Source organism: Nipponia nippon, unplaced genomic scaffold (genome assembly GCF_047370975.1).
Source record: "Nipponia nippon isolate SJK-2023a ecotype South Korea unplaced genomic scaffold, ASM4737097v1 scaffold_21, whole genome shotgun sequence".
In the NCBI taxonomy this organism is placed as follows: domain Eukaryota; kingdom Metazoa; phylum Chordata; class Aves; order Pelecaniformes; family Threskiornithidae; genus Nipponia; species Nipponia nippon.
In genome coordinates, this window is record NW_028262338.1 from 4,356,801 (window position 1) to 4,370,723 (window position 13,923).

General features: G+C 39.5%; 2 protein-coding genes across 2 annotated transcripts in view; both read right to left on the reverse strand.

Moving 5' to 3' along the window:
• Window positions 1-4,505, reverse strand: part of DOCK2 (dedicator of cytokinesis 2) — a 205,902-nt gene extending 201,397 nt beyond the window's left edge. Inside the window, exon 1 of the mRNA XM_087760115.1 lies at window positions 4,310-4,505. Within this exon, the coding sequence (XP_087616241.1) occupies window positions 4,310-4,349 (40 nt within the window). The 5' untranslated portion in view covers window positions 4,350-4,505. The remainder of the gene's footprint in view (window positions 1-4,309) is intronic.
• Window positions 4,506-6,558: 2,053 nt separating this feature from the next.
• Window positions 6,559-13,923, reverse strand: part of SPDL1 (spindle apparatus coiled-coil protein 1) — a 29,757-nt gene continuing 22,392 nt past the window's right edge. The window contains exon 14 of the mRNA XM_087759975.1: window positions 6,559-10,001. Within this exon, the coding sequence (XP_087616101.1) occupies window positions 9,851-10,001 (151 nt within the window). The 3' untranslated portion in view covers window positions 6,559-9,850. The remainder of the gene's footprint in view (window positions 10,002-13,923) is intronic.

Below are 13,923 nucleotides of genomic sequence, written 5' to 3' on the forward strand. Positions count from 1 at the left end.
CACAGACTTTGTCTCAATAGACACAGTTTGCCCATATTTCGTGATTTTCTTGAGACACAAGAGGCACGCTTACAAGAGACCTTAAATTAAAAAAAAAAAAAAGCACTTTGTGACTATAGTTGTCAATACTCCGTATTCCAGGCCTCATTGCTCCATGAGTTTCCTATAGTTCAAATTTAGCAATTATACTATTTTCCCCTCCAATTTTTAAGAGCATAAATTTATTTAATTTCCAAAAATCTCTAAATCTCTTTGAACACCCTTCCAAAACTAAATCCACAGTGTGACTATTTCCCTGCTTGATATTTTTTTCTTTTTTTTTTTTTTTGGGGGGGGGGGCAGGGGGAGGCATGGGGCAGGGCACAGGTACAGGACAGGACCACTGGGGATGGTGCGGGTAGTGGGGGGGGAGGGGGGTGTTTTCTTCGGAATTTTTTGTTTTGTTTTTCTAAATTATTCCGGGCAAAAAAGATTCTCCCACTATTACTACCAATGTATATAACGAAAGAACAAATACATTTAGTTTCCAAGATAAATAAAGGAAAACAAACCAGACTGTGAGCCAACAGCTTCGCTAAGAAAAGGTCCTCCTGAGTATAAGCTAAAGCTTATTGAATTTGTAGTTAGTTATCGGCTTAAAGCAATTATACAAAAGCAGAAATGAAACGCTCCCTACTGGAGACGACCTACAAGAAAGTTACATGTATGAGTACTTATATACCTAGTATTCTGTTATTGTTGGAAAGTCTGATTATTGTTCTCATTTTCCCTGTTCTGCTTTCCAACAGAATAAGCCACAGACGTTACTATGATTGGGGCTTTTTGTTTTTTACATACAAGTATGAAAAGTCTTATAATACAATGTTTAACAGAAACACCTTCTTTAACCCAGGAAACAGACTCACTTGGGACGAGCAGAGAAACAGCTAGTGGTAGTACTGTTACCACACATGATGACGCAGCTTGCACAGATTCTCTTTTACCTCAAAATCACATATGTGCTTGTAGCCTGTAACAGCAGGGGAGCAAGCACGGGGTAAAGGAAATACCACCAGGTCTCCAGTGTCACTTCTCCCCAGGGACCTACTCTAGATCTTAAATTATCATATTCAGGTTTGGACTTCCCATTGGAAAGCACAATCATACCTGCCCTTCTTCAACAAGCAGCTCGATATGCGTGGAGGACACATCCAAAAATAATTTGTAGGGCAGTGCAATAATCAGTTATGGCTATGGTAACTACAGTAGAGGGGGTGTATGTTCAAAGTACACATCACAGTGTTACAGAGATAGTGTTATTTTCCAGCTTTGAAATGCTTTGTGCCATGGATTCCTTAAGACCTGTTATCTGCCAGGTACGAATTTTACCAACTAAATATATTTACCCTAAGCCTCACAGCCATAAAACTTAAGAAATTTTTTCTATAAAAAGAGTAGGCCTGATCTCATTTGGCCTGTTATTAGTCCTGCACAGGCAAGGTCGTACAGTCTTTGTTCTTGAGCAAGTTACTTTGTGGCTAACCAGGTTTACTTTTTTTAATGCATACAAAGGTATCATCTTTGAGAATTATCAGAGTGTAAAGCAGAAGTCCATCCGCTGCTTCATAAACTGGATATATCGCTTCCTTTACCTATTTAAAGGAAATTTATCAAAGCTTTGATAAATTTGTTGTCTGCTTTTGAACACTAGCAAAGTTCCTTAAAGATACAGTAATCAATTGCACCATTTCCTATTTGGTACAATTTGGTGCAATCCTATTTTGGATTTGATAATCCTTTCTCATTGTTCATGCTCTCTGCAGATGTCTTTTAGTCAAACAGTGGCTCTTTGCTTCTTTGAGCTAATCTCAACAGTAGGTTGAGTGCTTACTGGCTTTTTCTTAATTTACAACAGGAAATTAATTTTTAAAACTTGCAAATAAAAAAAGTTTTATTTTGCCCTTGTCTTCACTCTTCCTGACACAAAGCTACCACTGATGTCCTAAATGCTTGCACGACAGCAAGTCAGTCTTTCAGTTAGTTCTAACCCATAGTCCACAAGTTACAGGTCACTGCATTGGCACCTGGAAACTTCCCAAGTTTCATCCACATGATGCAACAGATCGCAGAGTTTTCATTGAAGTGACTAACACGAGTCATCCAAATGTGTCTTTAGCTCATAAGCTGTTGTAACAATCAGACTTCTGATGCTAACAGGCCTTTTTCAGGAATTCCAGTCTCTGTTGCACACCCAAATAACCAGACTGAAGGAGACAACAGTCTTATAAGGGAGATGGACGAGAGAAGAAGGAATATTCCGAGCAGACCACATTTCAGAGAGCAGTACCTGTACATCGCAGTGATTGCACTGGTATCACCCTATGAGCTACACCTAGTACGTACTCACTCTAAAATGAGAGTACCAGAGTCGTTCGAGCTGACAATATTTGAAGAGCAAGAGCACTGGTCCACTGCCACATCAAGTAAAACTTAGTCCTGAGTTTTTAAAAACTCGTGAATTTGTGTTGTCTTTATGGCAGTTTAAACTTAACAGTATTAAAATACTGTCATTAAATGTTCTTTTCTGTTATTTGCTTTCTTTTTATGCACTAAAAGCATTCATGATAAGCGATTCAGTTAAAAGCTTACTATTTTGAAATAAGTGTTCTTAGATCAGAGGTAGAAAAGACTGCTATACAAAACTGCATATTCTGAATATCCTATTTTAAGTCAAATAGTGCAGTGAATTGTTCAGTCAAAATACAGTGTAGTCTTCATGAAAACAACTTCACTGGATTGTCATTAGTTTAAGAAACAATATATTTCACAAGATGGTTTTATTACGTGCAGTTTGCTGTACCTTTCAAACACCATAGACGCTACTATATCCTACTAGCTTTTTGTATACTCGGTGATCATATTGGCCACGAAGTTACAGACAGGGAAAACCTACCTGGAAACAAAGCATAGCGGACAGGTCACAACTGAGGGCCTTTTCAGGGGACATGCATTGGTCAAGCCCAGTAGGTACAAAGAAAAAAAAAAAAGCAAACCCAAACCAAACCTCAGTAGCCTATGTCACTCTTCACATCAAGTCAGGTTCTGTGGCCCTCATGATGTTAAAAATTATAGCGCAAGAGCAGCGAACCTCTTTTTGTAGTTACGTGAAACTCGCCCTGACCCAAAATGCTCCCTGTAAAAAGCTGCTACCAGTGAAGCTTGTTTCATGTTATTCCTGTGAATAACTGATTAGTACCTAGGACTTTTATCCGTATGCGAGATAACATCCATCACTAGCACAGGGATACAGAGACCACATCCAACAAATCCAGTCATACTCCCCCAAATCAATAGCTTTCAGAAAAACAAGTGCAAAAATTAAGTATTTTCTACCACTTGTAGAACTGAAACAGAAAATATTTACACCCTTTATTTTGTAATATAAACTGCCACCAGAGCAGGCTGCTTCCATTTCACAATTCTGCCACTGCTGCACATGGAAGTTGAACAGGAAGACCTTCTCCTCCTCATGTTAATTCCTTGATGATTAATTTTATTTCATGAAGCCAGCTGGGTGGGGCTTTTGTTTTTAATGCATATAACAAAACGTTACAGCCTTCTTAAAATAAAAAGTGTCTTTTTGAAGAATTTGGGGATTCCAGATTGATAACCATGTACTAGTAGGTAAAATTAAACATAAGAATACAAGATTAACTGTCTTCCACACTGAGAACCTGCAGTTAACTTCAGCAGGACATTTCTTTCAAGTGCTTCAGCTTTGAGTCCTAATTTTAAGGCTTTTTTTTTTTTTAACAGCAATTCAGTCCTTTATACAAGTTAACATCATTCATTTTAAGAAAAACTGATGTCAAAAGATGACTTCCCTTCCAAAAAGTATTACTTACCAACTCAAATACAAGTTTTTCTGTAGCACTAACCTCAAGTGACAGTCTCTCAGAAGCAACTGTAGGATTCCCCTTCCCCTACATTTGTTCCCCATGACTTCCAGCTGCTACTTATTATACACCATACTACTTACTTACTAATCTGTTTCTAAAGTACTGAGGTGGGAAAAGCTGCATTGCCAGGAGAGTTTAAGATTGGAGGGGGGGCGGCGGTGGAAGGGCTACATCTCCCAAGCTGACACTCGTGTTGTTCGTGTCATTCTGTTGGAGAGATTAAAACTTTGTCCAAAATTGATCATTTCAATTAAGGCACCATGGTAAAGCGGAGGGTGTTAACTTATCACACTGCAGAAAACACCTGCCCACATCCTGTTCAGAAGTTCTGAAGACAAAAAACTCAAATGGCAGTTTACTAAGTTACATACCCACGCCACTCTTCTTCTCTGTCTTCTGCCATCTCGCCATCGTACATGAATCCGCGAGGCTCTGGAGGAAGCCCACCACAAGGAAACCAAGATTTCTAGGACGCAGACTGGAAGACGGGTAACAAACAGAGGCACTGGAAGCAAGATCCTGTTGCCAGCCGCTCTCGCGGAGGACTAGCAGGCAGGCTGAGGCAGCTGCGAGGCTTCTGCGAGATTTGCTGCTGTTCTGAGCTTCCTTCCTCTTTTCTCAAGATACTGTACCCCAGTGCCATGGGGGAGGGGAATCCCAAACTGGGTGTTTCTGTTGCACGATACTGGCTCTAACACATAAGTAGGCAAAAAGGAGAAAAACCACCCCAGTCCTCTCCTGCACCACCCCTAGCCTTAAGACCGAAGCTGGAACGCTGCTGTGTGCAAAGCCCAGCTCCAGTAACAATCTCTGAACATCGGTTAGCTCAGCTCCGAAACATCAAGGCAGCCTTATTGCTTAAATGACACCAAACCCAGATTTTAGAGATTTGACTCCACAAGACGCTACATCTTACAAACGACTTTCTTCTAACCCGTCCTGGAATGGGGATTTGTTTTCCATAATAGACTGCCCTGATAGGAGAAATGAAGCGAAGACAAAGCCACAACATTTCAAACCACACCTAGTCCTTTTTATTTCTGTCATTTTTACCTTTGGAGGAAAAAGTAGGAGAGTCACTCATTATTCTCTAAATAAAGCAGCACTTTCTTGCAGACTTATTGCCAAGACAAAACTTCAAAAAGTAATTTATTGTACATTTATAGCCTTTACTTTCACACAGCCTGCTGTGTGAGCTAACTTACACACTGACATTTTGGATGTGTAAAGATCAAGCCACATTGTTTGTAATTTGGATTAAGGACAACATACTGAATTGAAGACAAATATGTCACCTTCGTTCACGTTCTTTACTTATAGTTTGAAATTTAAAAAACAAAAAAAAAAAACCACACACAAACAAAGAGAAAATGCTTTAAAAGATTTTAGTCTTTCTTTCTCTCCTGCTCGGTACAAAGTCATACGACAATCCTGTCCTCTGGCTACTACACTGCAACTTAGCAATCATTGTTTATCAAAACTGGTTAACAGCGCTGTGCTACATCCGTCAGGATATTTTTGATAACACGCGATATGTCAGCTCTTGATTTTAACCCGCGATCACGAGAAGCATAGGCTGCCCGGCTGTCTCATTGCACGTGGAATTCCGATAGCTATTTCTGGAGGAAAACCACCTTAAACTTTACCGCATATGTGCTTGGATTGCCCTGATCTGAACCACGTCTACATACCAGCTTAGCAAAAGGATTCAGCTAATTTTTTTTTTTTTTTTGGCTATTTTCCCCCCTAAAATAACATTGAAATTCATGTTTTGTTTATTAAAGTGAGCTAGGTTCTGAGCAACTCAGGTTATCTCCATCTACAGACAGTCAGCTTCATCCGAGTCCTAAATCTTTCTTTTCCATGGAACACCCAATTTATATTGCTTATCTATCAAAAAAAGATTTTGAGGCAGAACCATTTCATCTTTTATTTTACTACGTATTTTAAGTTCCTAACCAGCAATAACTATCTTCCTTACTCCTCTGAATCCCCGCTGCAGCACATCACCGCTTCCCATATGCTATTTGGCCTAGAGATGATGACTTGCATTAGTTTTCTTGTTCTACATTGCTCTCCCTCCTTATGTTTCCCTGTAATACAAAAGTCCTGGGGAAAATTGTTCCTTTCCAGCACTCATTTAAAAACATCCTTCATCATGTAGGTCTAATAAACCTAATTAATACAATACTACTGTATTTTAAAAAAAAATGATCCAAAGAACTGGTATACAGAAGTTTCACCTCCAAACTGGGATCCAGTTTGCAATACTTTTCTGACGCCCTGAATCCCTTCCATCTCAGAGATCTGATTCTGCAAAGAGCACGAGACATCTAAATAGCACCGCACGTTTGAACACAGCTCTGTCCCACCTCGGAGCTCGTCCCCCCCTTCTTGCCATCCCAACTCGCCACACGGGCTCTGACTTGAGAGCCCAAGCTTCGGAAGCCGCTGCCGCTTCCCACCTGCCACCCCCTTCCCCACCCCCAGCTCTCGGCAGTGCACGCGGCGGCTGCTGCTTCCTCCCGTCATACTTTCAGGATGATGCTTTTGCAACTTGGCTGCTAGCACCTACTACCACTTTCCCATAAGTTAGCTAAGACAATCTCCTCCTCTGACTGTGCCTGAAAAAGTCCTAGCTATAATTTCTAACAAATGGATTGAGCAACAAAAACATCTTTTTTTCAGCTTTCAGAGGAAAATGCATCTAGAAACTAAAGCATGCACGGTAACCCTAAAAGCCTATGTTCCTACAGCAGAGGACAAACCCCAACAAGGGTCTAGAGAATTAAGGCGGATAATAGTTATGCCCTTTGTCAGTGGAGGTTTTTATTCCAAGTATTTGTTGGTTTATTTGTGCAATTGCCATTCCACAGAAAATAGCGGACAGAATCATTCATCACCCTCGTGTACCGTACCATCTTTTCCTTAAGTTTTTTTCCAGGCAGAAGGTCTTTACAGGCAAGTAAAAAATTCCTTGCTTCCCCAAAAGATAAAAATCTTTCTGCCTAGGGAATTCACAGTTCGAACTTACCTTTTGAGGGGCTGGGGGGCAGGCAGAGGAAGAAAGGAGAGAGTTCTTGCTTCCTTTAATACTGCTATCAATTCCAGAAAACAACATCTTGTGCTGACTATCCAATTATCGTGTTTTAGCTATGCTAACTTCCATTACGCAGAAGAATTTAAGCAGAATACAACAGCTGCATTTAACTGGCTCTAAATTCTATTACGTGCCAAGATCTGTGAGCACAGTTGCAGGAAAGCAACTGATGCAACCAAACAGAAGGAAAAAATAAAATATGCGAAGTATTTTCAGGCAATTAAAGGACAATACCTTAAGCATGTTATGGCACAAACAAAAGCCTCAATTCCAGATATTTTCCCCCCACCTGCTAGTTGTAATTCTGCAAGAGATTTGTAAGCATGCACGCATTATGCGAGATGATAAAGACTACATGCTTTAAGTGAACTACAGCAGTACAGCTAAAGCAGTAGTTTTGGGGGATAGATAATCCTCATCAGTTTTATTCGTTTGTTGAAATGACATCCTAGTTTTGTCCGTAGCATTAATTAACAAGTTATTTCAATTAAAAAAAAAAAAAAACATTTAGAAATTTCATTTGCCAAATAGCCGAACATAAATAATTAACTGTCTTAGTAGACAATCTACAGTTCAGTACTCCCATTTAAAGTACATGCATCCAATGTCAAGTTACCAAAGGTTTTCCTCTAATTAAAACAATTACGTACTTCAGTTGTTCCATGCTATTTACATCGCAGTGCACAGTGACAGTAAACAAAGCCAACCTTCAGCACTTGCATAAAAACAGGTTTTCTTCAAGCATTCTGTAGCGTGGAAAGCACGATTTCTTCAATGTAGTATTATTTAAGTCCACTTGTGTGGTCGAAGTCAAGAAGAGTAAGAACTATTTCATGGATATGCGTTAGCTTCCTGTAATACCATGGAATATCTTAAAAGTTAACAAGAAATAAGAATAAATCTCCATTTATGTAGACTTCATCAATAAGAGACTGAAGGATTTGGATAGATGGTAGATTTCTCACACATTGATGAAGTGCTACAATTAGTTTCTATGAGACATGGGTTTACAATTATTTTGTTCAACAAGAGCAGGGACAGCCAGCAGGCTGTGCCTACGCTGACCTGCGTAGAAATGGATGGATAACAACTTCCGCTGTTAACCGGCAAGTGACAAGCCACATCTGCTCATTTAAGGTTACTTCACCACATCTTTAGTCACTTCTCTTGTCGCTCAAAATGTTACAGTTCAATGTTTGTTGAGGTGAGTGACGAGCTAAAGCCACCCACGTGCGCAGTCGTAGTTAACAAAATTCCAGGCATCACGACTGTGAACAAGCATATCCGAACAGCTGGCTTACACAAGTACATTCAACAGATTCATAAAGGCACATACAGCGATTCTCCAAAAGCTGCCTACAACATTTTATGCAAGAGGTGGTCTCCCCCTGCACCGCAAACCTGTAACAAACCCCATTATGTTACTTCAAAAGGCGACTTACCTCGAGACGCTGCATTTGTAAGGTACATTTGTACCTGATCTAGAAGTGTGCTGCTGGCGGTGCTGGGAAAGTTACAGTCAGCATCACTACTACAGTGCAAGCTACCACATGAACAGTGATTTGACCAAAACTAGAATACAACAACAACAAAAATTCTTCGTATAGTATGTTTACTTTTCCTAGCTCTTGGTGCTGACTAGCAGTATCTGACAGGAGCTTGAAGCTGCATGTTTAAATACAGAGGCATGTTAGGAGTCTTCGACTCCTAAGTACCAATGGAAGTTAACAGACAGCAGATCAAGCTGTCACATCTAAAACGCACTGGGTTGTAAGATTCTTCCTCAAGATATTTTTTTCATAATGGATTTAAAAGGAAAAGTCTTAAAGAGCTTTCGTCTTAGCTACTAAGTCTTCTACATAGAAAGTGGCTAACTCATTCACTAGAGGGAGCTTAAACCATAGTATAATGAGTCGAATGAAGTAGTCTTAAACTTCCATATAAATGCTAAAAAAAAAAATTATCAATGGAACTAGCTTAAGTGTTCTCAGAATTATTCTGTACGAATTATCATCAGAAAGTTACAGAAAGTTAAGATTTGCCTCCTAAAACCACGATGATACACAGCTCGTGCATTACAATTTCTTTTATTGAGCAGTACTTCTTTTTAAAACAATATCCTTTCTACAAAATACCTCACCTCTCAGTGAAAAAAACCTGGCAGCTTTACATAAATGTTTTTGTCTCAAATGCAATATAGACTACATTTTAGAAAGGAAGAGAAGGAAAGGTTTATTTTAATTATTAGTACAAATACAAGAATTTATAGAGTTTCAAAAGAATACTGTCCCACCAAATGCACAGAAAGATTCACATGCACCTTTGCAGTCAGGTCAGTCTGAAAGTTGAACAATTACACATTGGGGGAAAAAAGCATTAAAAATTCTGAATCCAGGAACTGGAAGAAATTCAGGAGCACATGGCTTAACTAAGTTCTGTGTCAACGTTGTCTAGTCTGTCTCGCTCAGGGCGGACCCCTGTCTTACTGTATAAGAAAACTTCTGTAGCAAGTACTTATCTTTCAGAATAGCACCGCGCTTCAAACAAATAGCAGTTAACACGTGTTCGGAGACTCAGCCAAGACTCGAGACAAGGCAACGCTTCAGGTCACATTGCCAGGGAACTGAACAGGTGCCCTCTGGCAAGTTAAGATATCAGAAGTGCAACTCTCATTAATGCAATCATACTCCTCATAGCACAAGGTAGATCAATATCGAAGTTGGGAACTTTTACATTTATACGTGACATAAGTTTACGCGGTATTTCCTGCTGAAGCAGGACTCCAAAATTGTTCCTTCCAGAAATGTAAGTTTTATTGCTGAGCACATTGGGTTTCAGAAGTTGGCTTAGAAGATACATACAAGGTTGTATATTTTTTCTTTTGTGTTTTCTTCTCAGCCGTGATTTTATTTTCTTTCTTATCATCTTCTTCCATGGTTTCAAATCTGGATTCAGTTGTTAACCTATAGGCAAAGCAACCATTCTAAATACATATTTAGTTAATAAAGAACAGGGCTAAAATAAGAGTTGTAAGCAAAAGCAACAAGCCAACTGGCATACAAGACCATCCATATGCAAAGACAGAGCAAGCAGTATTTAAGAATGAGACTAAAATAAAGCATTTTCATCAGTCCTATTCACATTTCATCACTTAAAGTATAGCCCCACCACCACCTTATCTGCTGAAACGTTTGGTAAAAAAGGTTACTGGAGGTGTTAACGGGTTGGGATCGGCCTTTAAAGAAAAGTGACTGTGCCATGCACATAAAGGAGATCAAGTCCACAAAAGCACAACTCCAAGTGAAGAGTCCCAGCAACATAATACAAGTGTGACGTCAAGCATCCTGCTTTAACACCACCAAAAAAAGGACTACACTTAAAGCAATATAAAAAATATAAAGTTGCCAACCTAGTTCTGCACTACCCTGCCTTTATCTTAATGCCTGAATATCTGAAAAGAAATTGTTGGAAAAAAGATATTTTCAGGCTCTAAATTACATCATCTGTCCACTGACGTGCTTTAATTCTGCTATGAATGTAAACGGGAATACAGCTGCCACATTGCTGTTAAAGAGGTAAGTTAACAACAAGATTTAGACACCTGAACACAATCGGATGGTTTGATTATTTAAGAATTACTTAATAAACATTCAAATGTGTCACGAGAACAAATTGGTAAAGAGTAGTATTTACTCAACCAAATCACCCACAACCAATTGATTATTTCCATAGCAAAACAAATTACAGAAAATGAAGTTCCAAATTAAACATCGCTTCACATACCAACACAAATTCTATGCTGAGTCATCACCACTTCTGTTAAAGCAATTCTCCAGTGACCTTGTGGATTTCTACTGGTCTCAAGAGCCTCCAGTGAGCAACCCACAACGATTACAGATACTTTCAACGGTGGCTTTCCAAACAAAAATAGCTGCTACCCAGTTGTTAGAGATTTATTTGCAATAGAGAGAGACAGGCTGAAGATGAGGACTATGAAAGGAGCTGTAACAAAAAAGCTTAGGGAAATTTAGCTACAGATTCCCCCCCCCCCCGCTTTACAAATACATCAAACAAACTTTTCTTATCCATTGCAAGCAACTGCATATTATTTCCTATAAGTACTGACTCAATAGACTAAAGAGAAATACGCTTTGCATCTCCCCTAGGTCAGGAATGTTTGCTCCACCGTTTGCTTTGTACTAAGTCCACACCTGTAATTCTGATGGCTGACCATTTTCTGTCCATAGTCAGCTTTCCCCCAGCTGTGCTCCATTTCAGGTGTGCTGCTGGCTTGTAAGTCGCCAAATAATTACGCAGTTACAAGAAGAACCAATTATTCACGGAAGAAGAAAAAGTGCATTCTTAGTCATCATCTTCTGGTTAGCATTTAGTCTGCAGTTCAGTCTATGCCTCCCTAGCAGCTGTCAGCGGGGATGGATAGCTCGTGTCTATGCATCTGTTCCTAGGGTAGATCCTCTTCCTTTGTCCCTCCGCTCTTCTGCCTTAAAACAGCCTCTGTCCAAGGCCCCCAAAAACATTACTCTAGTGGCCAAACTTTCCAACAGGGATTCCCTATAAAACTACAGAACAAAGCAAGAACTCAAGCCAAAAGGCCAAATAAAGACTGAATTGACTTTGAGTATGTTCCAAAGCAGCACAATTGGATTTACACAAAATAATCCCCTTTTACAGTATTAGGTAATTCTGTTAGTGTATAGTGTAACAAGTCTGGAAATCACATTCACATCAGAAACACCACACTGTTTCGTAAAAGTTAACAACTATTAGAATTTGTTATTTGAATAGAGAAAAAAAAAATCATCTTTTTCTGCTTCAATTGCACACCAAAATGTTTATGCAAGTCAGCATAAAGTAAGCTAACTTCCTCAGACTAGAGCAATGATAATAAATATCTCAAGTCATTTATCAGAGGACTGACATTGACTTATGAAGATGAAACAAACGAGCCATTTCATGTAAGCAAGCTACACTCTTATCAGCAATAGATTGCCATGATTTGCTTCACTTATGACAACCTTAGTTTATGGCAGTGAGATACTCGGAAATGCCTGAAGATTCAAATAACTGAGCTTTAATGGGACAGGGAACAGACAATCCAAGCAAATACATTTTTCCTCTTTCATTCTTAGTATCTTACAGTTGGCCTGCAAATGCTTCAGGACTGATTATTCTACAGCCTACAAGTCGTTAAACCATACTTTCGTACCAAATTAATTTTTTTTTTTTTTTTCAAAAAATACATGTTTTACTAGTGTGTAATAGATCACGTCTACAGGCTGCTACATACAACAAGAGAAGGGACAAAATGAATGAGTTCAGTTAACAGATGCCAAAGTTAACAGCTGAGCATCATGTTATGAAATTAAGTCTGAGTTCAAAAATCAGCCAGTCCCTTTTTTAATTCTCTTCTACCAACCCTCATGATAATCAAGGAGCAGCAGAGACGAAGTGCTATGAACTAACTGCAACCCCCATTCCCCATAACCCCTGTGCCACGCGGTGAGGAGGAGGTAGAAGGTGGGAATGAAGGAGTGAAGGTGAGCCTGGGAAGAAGGGTTGGGGTGTAGGGGGAAGGCAGTCGTCTGTCTTTCTTGCTGTCCCACTATTTTTAATTGTCAACGAATTAATCTTCCCATGACAGTTTTGCCTGTGACTAATTGATCCTTGTCTTTAACTCAACACACCAGCCTGTTCCACCTTGTTTTCTTCTCCATCCTGTTGAAGAGGGGGAGTGAGAGCAGCTGGGTGGGCATCTGGCAGCAAGCCAAAGGTAACCCACCACAGTCCTCATACCAAGCCAGCTCACAGACCGCCCCTTGTAGCATTGTCATATTTTATGAAGTGTTCACACAAGGAAATGGATGGATAAAGAAAAAATAAGAAGAGAAGAGTTAAACAATTCCACTTTAAAAAAATGCTTGTGAAACTATGACATGATTCTATCAAGCTCTGACTTTGTAGACTGCAGAAACAAGACACAATCAGGGTTCCTTCTACCCATTTAAGGAAGATCAACTAGTCCGACGAGATGGAGCTTTACCTCCTGAGGAGGAATGCCATGCCTAAAACCCCAAAGAGAATATTAGTTATCCAGATCTCCTGCTAGGCCAAATGGCTATGGGCATTTCCTGTTTGAACAAAGTCCAAACGAGGTAGATTTGGTGTATGTAATCCAACTAAATAATTTAAAAGAGCAAATAAGCTCTTAGGCACACGAGCCCTTCTTTAGATCAAACTAAAGCAAACAACCTCAAATCTAAATGCAAACTAAGTTGGGCAGCAAGGGCTGGAATTTGCTATTTCAGTTTCAGAAGTGAAGAAAAGCATTTCAATACAGAAGCGTACCTTTGTATAGACCAGTTGGCCTAACAGGAGACAGCACTACCTATAAGCTTGGCATTGCCTGAATTACAATAGCAATTAACAATTAAAGATAATCACTTCAATATTTAAATCTTTAGTCTCAACTACTATGTTCCCAACACTCACATACCGTAACCTAATCAGTCCCGTGACCTAATAAAGTATTCCAATGTTTACTTGCTTTAAACTTTTGTAAGTATATACACACGCCCTGCAGATAGGTACCCATGCAAAGTTACCTAGCTCTGCCTTGCTGAATCACATTAGCAAGCAAGACTCTTCAAACAAGGAAACTGGTCACCCATACAGGTACACACAGATCACTTCCAGCCACCTCTTCATCACCTCCTAAACTAAGAGGACAAAGCTTTTCAAACACCATTTTCTAGAATTGAAGTTTGCGATCCTTTCACAGTCACTCTGGCTCTTTTCTCTGCTACGTTTCATGGACTAGTAACGACAGAGCTAGAGTAATTATTGCACAAAATCTACTCCAGTTAC